We start from the raw sequence: 12,192 nt of genomic DNA on the forward strand, positions 1-12,192 counted from the left end.
GAATTGCATGGTTTGTTTTGTGAACAACGACAAGTAGGACACCTTTTCTTTACTCAAAGAAACTTACTCTAAAATACAGCCATTGAAAGGTATCATGTACTTCTACCAAAGCCCACTAATTTACTTTTTAAAACAGTATTCCATCCACAGCAAGAGTTCAATTATTTTTTTATTTATTCTATACATTTTTAGGATTTTAAAGAAAGGTAAGACTATGGTCAAAACATCCCATGAGACAAAAAACAAATTTATTAACAAAATTATTGTTTTGTTAATCTACTAGTTCTATCTACTTTGTGAAATGTTTCTCTGGGAGAGACAACACTTTTTGCACAAGTACATAAGGATAGAGATCTAAAAATGCTTTTTGTATCTAGTTATAGACTTTTGGTGAAATGCCCACAAGCCCCACACAAGCCCCAGCCACACAGAATAAACTGTAAGAAATAAATTCTTACCTTTTTTGAAGGGAGCTTCTGAATGCGTGACTGTAAGTCTTTTAGCTCAGAAATAGCAGCATCTACTTGAGCTTCAATGCTACTGTCTGCCCCTTGCATGAATGCCTCCTTGAGAGTATTACCCAAGAGCTGGGGTAGAAAAAAATATTTTAAAATTGTGTTACACATACTGGGGCATTTTTTGAAAAAAGCTAAGTAGGAAAAGTTACAGGGAATGTGCTTTCACACCAGGCCTAAGAAAAGAATATTAAAACTTAAAAATTCAGTTCACACATGAATGAATTAAATTAGAACCCACTTAAAAACCACATATCCTGGTTGCCCTTTATAGTACAGACACACAATAGAATCATTCCACTATTTACTTCTAGCTTCTGTGACGCAGGATATAACAAAATAACAAAAGTCACCAGAAAGATAATCCACAAACTCTTAAGGTGAATTTAAAGTAATGATCTTCCATAAAAATTGAATACCAATTTACAGTGAAGTTATTAATAAATAATGGCACTAGCAATATTTACTGATGCCCTGACACAAGTTGTTGTTCTTGACCTCTGGTCTATTGTTACATGATAATCTTCTGCTATTTTTCCGTGAATGCCTTTGAAGGATATTAGGAAACTCTAAAATAGGACGTGTAAGAACGACAAAAAAAAAATCAGTGCACAAAAACACTTTCACAATTAATATGAAGTGCAAATGGACAAAGGCGGTTTATTGAGAGCAACCTTCAAATAGAAGCCACAAAATACAAGAAGAAAGCGAATTAGAAGACCCAGCGTAACATAGAAGAGGACAAATAAAAAATAATCTGGAAAAGGCTGGAATAAAATGGAAAGAATTGGAGACGATGGTGTTCAATATACGGAATGGAGAACATGGAGTGCAGTGTGCAGATAAATTCAGGAAGGACTTAGACTCAATTAACTACTAAAGTAAGCCAAGCTGAAGGGCAAAATTCTACAACCCAAGGTAAAAGTGGTCCGTTTTCGAGACCATGTCTAGTCCATGGTTCAAAAACTGTCAGCGCCTGAACTGATGGTGCTGCTCAGAGCCCCGAGAAACCAAAACCGCACTCGTATAAAGCAAAATATTTTACTGCTGCCCCTCTAGTCTCTGCGGGGCCTCTGTTCAATTACCTCAGCTTGCTGAGGACCGCATTTTGCTGCTTGTGGAAAACCGACCCCAGGGCTCGTGGGAACCGCGAGCTTGCCCAGCTGTTTGGAGATCGAGAGAGATGACTGGACAATTTTGTCTTTCGTTTCGGCCACCACGGACCTGATGTCGCTCTCCCAGCCCTGGGCAAACAAACAGAAAATGGAGCCTCGGTTTCTTGGCATCATTTGTAAGCATTTTCCATTCATGACCTTTTATGAGTCACGCAGGAATTTTCTGTAAAAGGTTTTTCAGCTTGTAAACTTACACACTGCAGCTACAGCCACAGACCTCTGCCACATGTTTGCAGAATTGCCCACTACCTGAAAACTTTTAAAGCGTGTTTTAGCATGATATATTTAAGACACAAAAAAATACATTTTATAAGAGGATATAGTGCACTTTACCATTCAGCTTCTTTCATTTTCTTTAACATTTCAGGCTTCCCCTGTTTGCAAAAGCCATTTCATTTGGTCTTAGTGTGTGCTTCCAAAAGGGATAAAGTATTATTTAATACTGAATTATATTTCGGGGAAAAAGAAAATCCGAGTGGCATATCTTTGCCATGTTACAATGTTTTGCCATGTTATCAAAATCTTTGATCAAGGATGTTACAGGAATTTATGTAGGCATATCAAATAGTTTAGAATGTATATATGCAAATCCTGCAAAGAACAAATGTATATTTATCTTATCCATTCTAATTATATCTAACACTGATTTCAAAAATGAAATTTGCTTATCTAGATTAATTTACAATTTCAAATACTGGAATTATTATGGTCACTTTTTGCAAACAATTACTAATCAACTGAACTAACAGCTTGCCTCTAAGGTGTGAGAAGTACAGTACATACAGTACTCTCTGGAACACAGTACTCTCTCACATTTGAGAGCCATCCTTCCTTTAACACAACGCAAGCTTCAGAGTCCCCATGGAGCAGTGTTTGTTGGTTACAAAATGACAGTGAATGGACAAATGCTTGGGAAGTCACAGGGGTTGCTGTTGTAGGACAAGGATACCCCAGTGTATACCCCACCTCTTAGGGAACCCAGGTTCATTAAGATTATTACTAATGTTTTATTTCCTTTTTTTTCCCCCAGAAAGAAAAAAAAAATCCAAGAAAGAGCACAAACAAATAAGAGACAAATACATGTACGCGTGTTCAATCTTTGATAAAAATCATTTGTCGTTTTAGGACCGGAGCACATACAGTACAGGTTTAATCTGTTCAGGAGTTCTTAGAAAATTATGGCTTTAGCACCTCATTCAATTTAAGCGATTCTCAGTTATTTGCTCTCAACACCTGTTTGGGTTCAAAATCACAAGAAAAAAAAAATTCAATTAACAGTTTTCCCGTCGTAAAAAAAAAACACTGAAGAAATTTATGAAGCTTGGCGAGTTAAGTGACATTTTCTCTATTATTGAAACCTTTACAGCTTGCTGCGTTACCATAGCGACTGAAGGGCTCTGTGAAAGGAATCCGAACATCAAACATTCTTTCTGCCCGCATTAGAAAAGACAAAGACAGCGGCAACCTACGTGGAGAAAGAGCATGAGGTTCTCTCCAAGCGATCTGATTTGCACAGTGACTTCGTCCAAGACTGCGTTTTGTGCCGTGAATTCTGGGATACAAGCCCCCCCCACTTGGAGGGTCGTCACCAGGCTGCTCGTGCTGGTGGCTGCCGTGAAGCAATGTTTCTGGAGATCTGGATTTTTAAAACAATGGTAAAAGAAAGAGGAAAGAGGAAAAGGGGCCTACCTTTCATTATGTGCATTGAAACCCTCACTATCTCCTGTTCTCTCTGTCTTATAGCTAAGTTCCAATGATCTAAATTGATTTTTTTCAGGTCGATTGATCTAGACGATTTCCAGTGACACAGAAAACATTGTAGAATTATGTTTTGACATCTAAAATTGTATGAAAAGCTTAAGTCAATTATTAGATTGACTGATCAGAGTTATCCTGACCCCCCCCAAAAAAAAGTAACTAGGGTCCCAGGTACAGGGTCTGGGTTCCTGATTTTGAATAAAGACAGTTTCACAAAAATGCAGAAACCTCAACCAGTTCTTAAACACAAAATCTTTCCGGTTAAGCAAACTGGTTATATTGGAGTATCAGCAAAAGCAGAAGTATCAGTGAAAGCCCTACGTTTCCATGAAGAAAAAGCCAAACATCTTCACCGTTTGACACTTACCTGTTCCAGACAATTTATTATGAACGTGGTCGCATGATTTCGCAATGACCTCGATGGATTCCAGTATAGCCTGCAGGTCCGACAGGACCTTGTCAGCCAAGGTGCTGACCTCCCAGTCCTTCTGCAGACTCTCCATAGCGCAGCTGATCAGCTGCTTGCACGCCGTCACAGATCCAGCAAATACCACAGGCGGGTCCTGAAAGACTAAGGGATTGATTGATTTTTTACACAGTAATATGCCAATGTTTATCCATGTCAAGATTATTTCATGCAAAAAAATGTATAGCACAGCTTTAAATGTAACAGTTTAGACTTTGTGGCGAAATATTGTTGCAAAGTTGAGGGTCAGGACCGATACAGCTGCAGCATTTTGCTTTTTAGAAAAGGGCTTTGTCTGCTTTTACCATTTGACAAAATTACATTAGGGACATAAATGTAATGGATAATACAGTCACATACCAAAAAATGAAACACATCTTCAAGACATTTTCTGTACATTATTATTTATATTAAAAATAACTAATCATCGAAAGAGATTTACCCCTACTGGCCACCCTAGATTAATAATTAAATATGTCTTGGAATTATGTTAAATTTACAGCTTTGTATGTTGCTCTAAGAACTTCTGACTTCCTTGCATGTTTTTTGCTTCTGCGCTGTAGTAACCTAGGATAAACAAAAGCAGGTTATAAAGACAGGATGAAGATGGAGTGCATCCATAGATGTCTATATTTCAGGGATGAGCATTCACACAACTCAAACCTATTTCGATATAACATTTTGTCCGATTTCTCAGAAATCGGTTTTGCATCCAAGCAGCTATGTTACACAGAGAGTGACGTGCAACCCACACCCAAAAACCCACATAGTACAACTGAATATTATGTTAAAAATAACTATACTATTGCATAAAAGACATCTGCTCATACTTAATCATTATATATGATACCAGAGTTCCCCCACCATCTCCCTAAGCACCTACAGTAAATAACTGCACAATACCCCTGTACTTTTTCACATGACCCAACACTCCTTTAAGGAGAACCTGTTTGTGGAGGACTTTGATTGAATGTGGAATAAATGAATTCCTCATTTTGTTATGCCTGCATTGAGGATCTTTAAAACATCTGTTTGAAGGCATCATCTGCTGCTCTTCATGTAGAACATGCAAGGGATCAGAGGAGATACTAGTAGCTAGTCTCCACATACTCTTAATGTAAGACATTAGAAAGCTCTGCTCAAGTAGCCACCCCACTAACTTAGAACACATCCTCAAGATCCTGGACGTCTTGACTTTTAGTTGCAGAGCAAGACTGGTATACCAGCTCGTTATTCCATACTGCATTACACCTTGAACCACTGAACTGAAAAACAGACAGAATCTGCCTATTGGCACCAAAATCCCATAACCTATTAAGAATACAGTTTTAAAATATCACCTAAACTAAGAGTACTGATGCACTGCTGTGCCTTGAGCAAGACACTTCACCCAAATTGTTCAAGTATAATAGCCAGCTGTATTAATGGGTCCAAATGAAATTTACTCTGGATAAAAGTAAATATAAATATATCATAGAAGGACTGGGCTCAGGAAGCACTGTATAGATTACTTTAAATCACAGATTTAGTACAAATGACTACTAACACTAATGACTTTATACTGTATTTATAGTCTGCGTCCCCAGCCCAGCACAGAATGGCCATGGCAGAGTTAACAACCTTAGATACAAATACCTTTTGCCATTAGCTCTTCAGATAGCTGCTTTCCTAAAGAACTCCTCCGCCTGCTTAGAAACAGAAGAGAAAACAGTGTTAGTTCTTCTAAAGGCATTAGCAGTATTGCATGACCTACAGTCCCTAAAAAAAAATCAAATGTTTAGGAATATATTATTTCCACTCCAGCATTATATTTAAGGTGTTTTAAAACGATTTTAAAAAGAATATGGTACTTTATTAAAATGGGCAAAAAATAATGTTTAAATAAATGGAATATGATGAATTACAAACAGATTAAATTAATTTTAATATTCGTAATATTACACACATTGAATTTGTCCTGTTTCCCAAGACTAACATCTGAAAAGAGCTCCAAGACTTTCCTAAAATTCAATGTTATACTGAAAGGAACTTAAGAATTCAAATTAAAGGCTAAAGTTTTGTTCTACAGATGATTTAAAACACTACAGAATGGATAAAAAACAATTCCCGCAACTCCAGAGCATAGCACGCTCTGGTTTGGAAGACAGAAAAGGTTTGTGTTCAAGAGCTGTTTTTTTTTCCAGGCAGTTAAAAAGAACTAATGGAAAAAAGGAAAGAAAAGCAGGCCTATAAATCTGTATTTTAAAAACGGAGAATGCTGGCTTACGAACAAACATTCCCGAGATCTCTCCAATTCAAGCCATATTTGTCCAGTCTAATCTAGCCTCTGCAGATTCAGTTTATGACCTCCACAGTTCAAAGACAGAGCCTGGTCTCTCTTCCATCAATTAGCTTCATGTCTGTCGGTGGTGACAGCTATATTGTCTCCACAGGGACCAACTCAAATGCATCACTATAAACAGTGAAGACAAAGACCAGTGAGGCATTTAGGTTGTGACAATATTTTTTCTTCTAAGCCCTTTATGGCACTAATAAGAATGTGCCCAATCTTGCCTAAATGATTTTATTTAAACAGTAAGTGAAATTTAAGTGCTTTTTGAATTCTGTATTGAAGAAAATGAATTGGCTTGAATTCATGATGATTCAGTTCTTAGTCCTTTGATGTGTATATCTGGAACTGTTAAATACAGGATGTTTTAAAATAATTTCTTCGGTCTTGTACCAAGTACCTTTTTGGAGACTGTGTTCGAACCTCTGTATCCCAGGTATCGGAGGGATCGCAGAAAAGCGCATCTTCACTTCCTTCATAATTTCCCTTAAGAAAGAAAATATTTTGGGAGTAACTCGGGAACTGATACTGGATCGGTTTAGACCAGTTCAGGTTTGCCACTACCGTTTCTTAATGTTGTTAAAGGAATTCCTTCCTCTTCCTCTCAAGTATCCAATTCTTCCCTCTGTTTCCTGGAAACGCTGGTTTACCCATATAAGTAATTGGAGTTCCAACACAGAGTTCCAAACACAAAGGCTTAACCCTTCCTTAGTTAATAATCAGCCCAGATTCTATTGTTATACACTGATGTCTGCCTTGCTAGAACCACCTACCTATCAGTCTAGATGTAGCTGAGCGAAGTACCAGTAGAGGTTATTGTCTGGGCTTATGCTATTCCACTGAGTGACAGCTCCCTTCTCTATACACACAGAATAGGTTACAGCATACCGGCACACCACCTTAGTGCAAGCACATCTTGTAGTAAAGCCTTCCTCTATCAGACAAAAACTAGGAAATGACACAGGATTTGACAATATAAATGTCGGGGTCAGTAAACATAAATTACGTTTTTTATATTTTTGTGGGATGGTGAATAGGTCAGTCTGTTGAGTGCCTACATTCATCCACAAAACATACAGGATTCTATATGATTCATTCAAAGGTGAAGAGTTGTCTTCCCTTAGCTGTATGTTGTGAAATACACAAAGCAATCATTTCATGGAGATTGCAGGAGTATCGTATTTACTTTGGTTGTGAAGTTAAGCTTAAAGGAGGACAAGTTTGACGAAAACATTGGTTTGTTTTGACTTTTGACTTTAAATGCCATACTGTATGTTCTTAGCAGCAGATCAATATACAGTGCAGGAGGTTTAGATCACAAATACATACATGTAACTGAATAAACATACATGTGATGGTTTAATTAATTGCAGTTGTGACAATAACCCAGTAGTTATTGTTTCAGATAAAATAGAGGAAATGTTTGAGAGGTTTTCAAACCTTTAAAAACGTCTAACTATGCTACAGTAATGTCATGTTTAAAATCCAGATACTCCATTTCACATAGTAAAGATGCCATATCAGACCGAGTGTAAGCAACTGGAAGCACTGAAGAAAAAAGGTTTCTCACTTTCTCCAATACATTAAGAACAAAGAACGCATTTCAGTTGAGATGAAGATATTCAAGATAAGCGAAAGATGGTTTAACAGATAGCATGAAGAGTAGATGGAAAAACTATGTTTGAAGAACCTGATAGAGCTCCCTCATAGACACCAGTCTGGCTTCAAACTTCTGCAGATTCCACACAGTTGAAATCCCCAGTCTTGAGTTAGTGACACGGACGTTCACAGACGGCACTTCGTCACCATGTGCCACGGTTTCACACCTACAAACACAGCACACATGGCTGATCGTTATGAAGATATTTCAAATATCATTTTTAAAGTGTGTGGTTTGAAAGACAGAGTTTATGAAGCTGAGGATTCTTACCTCTGCCTTTCGGAACTCAATATGGTCTAATTAAGGTTTGTCTAGCAAAGCATCGATTATATGGCCAATTGTCGCTTATTATAGTTAAACAATAGTTGATGTTTAGATTACTTAATTATTCCTCAGATTCATTTGAGCAGCTTGATTGGCAAGTCAAGGCTTTAGCTTGTAATACAAATCATTCCAATTAACCGCTGAAACAGAAATGAACATACTGTACCTTTCGATGTTTCCTGACAAAAAAAAAACTTTAAAACTGCCAAAAAGTGGTGATTAAGAATCTATAGACCCAGCCCTTCAAAAATACATGATTTTAATTAGTGTAAGAAAAGCTACACTCATATCCTGCACCTTGTCGAATGACTGAAGGATCCCTGTCTGTGAAAGAAATTTGTGGAGAAATATGTTCTGCTTTAACAAGCAGCAGACTAGTACAGAGAAACTATAAAACATGGGTGAGGAGCAATCCTCATCTTGAAACAAAGGTTCATCAGACCATCCTACGACAGTCACATCCATTTACCTACTTAATCATTTTCAGACTAAACTGACTGGAGGGCAAATACAAAATTCAAGAAGAAATAACCAGCACATCAGCCGAAAGAGTGCAGCTCACAATGTACATGAAAATGACATGCTTCTACAGAGGCCATTTGGGGGCAGCGTTAATAGTCAAGAGATGAAATTGCCAGAGAACATCCGAGATGGCAGCATACAGAATGGAAGTGCTTTATCCACCAATATATACTGCTCTGTCCTTGACAGGCCTGACAGAAGAGAATATGCAATGCTGATGTCATGGTGAGAGACTTCAGTCATTCAAGTCAACAAGTGGAGCAGAAGTATGATGACAAGGATACACAAGAGAGACTTTAGTGCAGACTGGGGCTACCTATAAATACATCTCCTAGTCCTTGAGCCAACAAGAAAGTTCTGTTTCTATGGGCCAAACCAGTAGAGACTATTGCAAATAACTGGCGATGAACACAACAAACACAGAAGCAAACAGTACATTGATAATGTTTTGCCTTTAACAGGCATTTCAGAGCCCCCGTTTATAGGCACTGAATAGGAGTAATAGAAGAAGCTGCAAATGTTCACATGCATTCTATTTCAATTAAAAAATATATATATTTTTAGATTCAACATTTCAAATAGCAGTGCCTCAAAAAGGCAACACATCTATATTAGATGCTGAGGCACATTAAATAAAAGGTGGTTGCCACACTGGGATGCAAGAGCTGAAATACCTTGTGAATATAGTTTGCTTGTTGAGAGCCTTGCTGATTGTGTTGGCTTCCTGTAACAGCACAGACAGCCTGAGAGATCCCCATCTGGACTGGCCTGGATCAAAAGGGAAGTAAAGTGAGTCATTCAAAACAACACACAGAGCATCTGGTCTCTTCCAGAACAAGCACAGGTTTTAAGAAGAACAGATTTGCCCTAACCCCTGTCCTTCTGACACGTGGTAGTTATAATGAAACCATAGCAAATTGTGAAAATCAGAACAAATGAGGAGTGTGAACAGGAAGATACCGAGTATCACTCAGGCGCAATTAGGAACAATTTACAGAAAATAAGACTACCTGAAATAAGACTACCTGAAATAAAATAAAACAAAAAGATAAATTCCAGTCAAAGTGTAATGAGGGACAAAGTTAGAAAATTAGCAGAATATTCTCCAAACAGGAAGAGATTTTATCTAATATCCAAGGGATTTTCCAGCACTGTTTCAACTTCAAATAAACCTCAACCACTTTCCAAAAACCTTTTCTTCCTTAAGTCACTTCAATTGCATTCATAAAATAAAAACTTTATCTTTAAATATCCTCGCATGAACAATCAACGTCGTCCCCAGTACCCAGAGTGTATTTCGAGTCTTGGACGGACAACAGTTTGCCTATGATACAAATGTCAGATCTGCCTTCTTTATGTGAAACAAAATGTATTCATTTTTTGTTTCTAAATACAGAGTAACCCAGGCACCCAACTCTGAGTTTCTACTAGAAGATCTCTAGAATTAAATTGGCTAAAACAGAAACGCCAAGCAATAAGGATTGAGTGTATCAGCTGGAACACTCAAAGCCTTCAATGACCAACACCTATCGATATTTCCAAAATGTGTGTAAAAAGGTGTGCAAATTTCTTCCAAGACCAAGCACGCATAAGGCACTAAGAAATGTGTCATAACATAGATTCATCCACAAGCAAGCAAAAACACTCTGCAAAGGAAACTTAATTGGATCGTTTGATGATTTACTGTTCTGATTTGCTAGGATTGTCTGAGAAGTACCTTCTGAAAACAGGAGCTGAGCATATTGTGCTGAACAACCTTCATTGTTAAAACGTGTTGCCTTTGCTCTGATGAGCCCTTTGCACAATTGACAGGGAACGAAAAGGTAGCACATGAGGAAATACTGTCTTTTCAGTACAAAAACAATTTTAACCTGCAAAAAGAACAGTTTCTTGCATTACATTATCTTGCAGATGTGCAACAAAGTCTCGTGTCCAATTTAAATCCTGTCCATGCTGGTCCTGACGAACGCACAAGTACATTAATTTCCTTTCCTTTATGCTCTTCTGCTGCTGCTTTTGGGGCAGTATTGTGATGAGGCAGGTGATGCTGTAGCCTTACAACTTACAACAGTTGTGGAACTTGTAAGTTCCCTTCTGGCTTCCTTATGCTTCCTTTTAGTAAATCAGTGGGTAAACAGATGCTACTGCTTTTTGGCTCATACAAAAATTCTGGATACAGCACAACTTCTTCTTTATAGATAGTGACATCTTGTGGTTTGCCCATGCTACTGCAGACAAAACAGGTACGGTCTATTGCTAAATCAAAAAGAAATCTAATGAGTCTCTGTTTTTGGTGCAAAAATGGATGATCTAATTCACCTACCGCAAAGAAAACTGTAAAACCTGTACTTGAAATATTCCTCCCCAAAAAGGAGTGGAGGTAGAAACAGTAAAGCAAGCAGGAGCCCTTTAAAGAAATGGCTGGATGCAGATTATTTGTAAGACGGGTTTTGATCAATAATGTTTGTGTAAAAAAAAAACTGTGAAATCAACAATTTTATCTTTTAGTCAAAACATAAAAGGTAGGACCTTTATTATACCAGTAAGTGAAACCAGAACAATACCTACAGAATAAGGTCTTGATTTTAAAATGGCTTTTAACTACTGAAACATACATCCATTATCAGAAAGCCAATAAGTCCTGCTAAGGGCCACAGCAATGGTTGAGCGATCAGGGCACAAGGCAGGGCACTTTCAGAAAGCACAACCATACACAGCATGCAAGTACAAACAGGGACAAGTAAGAGGCATCAGTTAACCTACCCAGGTAACCTGGGTATAAGACCACATTCCGGATGGGACACCAGTCTATAGCAGCACAGGTGCACACACAAGCACAGAATGTCTGTGGAAGATTAGGAGGCAACTGGAGAAAACCCCCAAAAAACATGTTCTTAACAAAGGGGGAGATGTTGTGCTTCCTCTGCGCCCTGGTTTCATCATAAGGTTCTGACCCAACAAATAAGATAAGATCACTTTATTGGCCATATACAATTTCTTGCATTAGGAATTTATCTTTTTGCATACCCCAGCTTGCTCTCTGTGAGACACACAGACGGGGAGAGAAGCCTGGGGTCAGAGCGCAGGGTCAGCCATTTATACGGCACCCCTGGAGCAGTGTGGGTTCAGGGCCTTGCTCAGGGGCCCAACGGAGTAGGATTCCTCTGCAAGCCATGGGATTTGAACCGGCAACCTTCCAGCCACAGGCATAGATCCTGAGCCACAGAGCCACCGCTCCACTCCCTGAGGCTCCCTATGAAAATGGCCCGTTCAATGGTCTGATTGCAAACACATCGGCGGTGCCGAGGTTGTATGATCGGACCGGGCCGGGTGGGACCTGCCGCTTCTCCCAGGCGACTATCACAGCAGGTACTGCAATAATAATAATAATAATAATAATAATAATAATAATAATAATAATAATAACAATAATAATAATTCCT

General features: G+C 38.4%; 1 protein-coding gene across 4 annotated transcripts in view; it reads right to left on the reverse strand.

Annotated features, from left to right (window-relative positions):
- The window catches only part of LOC148644095 (kinesin-like protein KIF14), a 37,855-nt gene that overhangs the window by 3,616 nt on the left and 22,047 nt on the right, over nt 1-12,192 (reverse strand). For 3 of the 4 annotated variants that reach the window (XM_088615323.1, XM_088615320.1, XM_088615321.1), the window contains exons 20-27: nt 9,424-9,517; nt 7,934-8,069; nt 6,644-6,729; nt 5,550-5,602; nt 3,816-4,019; nt 3,160-3,326; nt 1,601-1,759; nt 459-587 (exon numbers count right to left, since the gene is read on the reverse strand). In XM_088615323.1, the coding sequence (XP_088471449.1) occupies nt 459-587; nt 1,601-1,759; nt 3,160-3,326; nt 3,816-4,019; nt 5,550-5,602; nt 6,644-6,729; nt 7,934-8,069; nt 9,424-9,517 (1,028 nt within the window). The remainder of the gene's footprint in view (nt 1-458; nt 588-1,600; nt 1,760-3,159; nt 3,327-3,815; nt 4,020-5,549; nt 5,603-6,643; nt 6,730-7,933; nt 8,070-9,423; nt 9,518-12,192) is intronic. The other variant, XM_088615322.1, reaches the window with a different exon arrangement.

This window comes from Lepisosteus platostomus, chromosome 21, assembly GCF_059453375.1.
Source record: "Lepisosteus platostomus isolate fLepPlt1 chromosome 21, fLepPlt1.hap1, whole genome shotgun sequence".
NCBI classification, from domain to species: domain Eukaryota; kingdom Metazoa; phylum Chordata; class Actinopteri; order Semionotiformes; family Lepisosteidae; genus Lepisosteus; species Lepisosteus platostomus.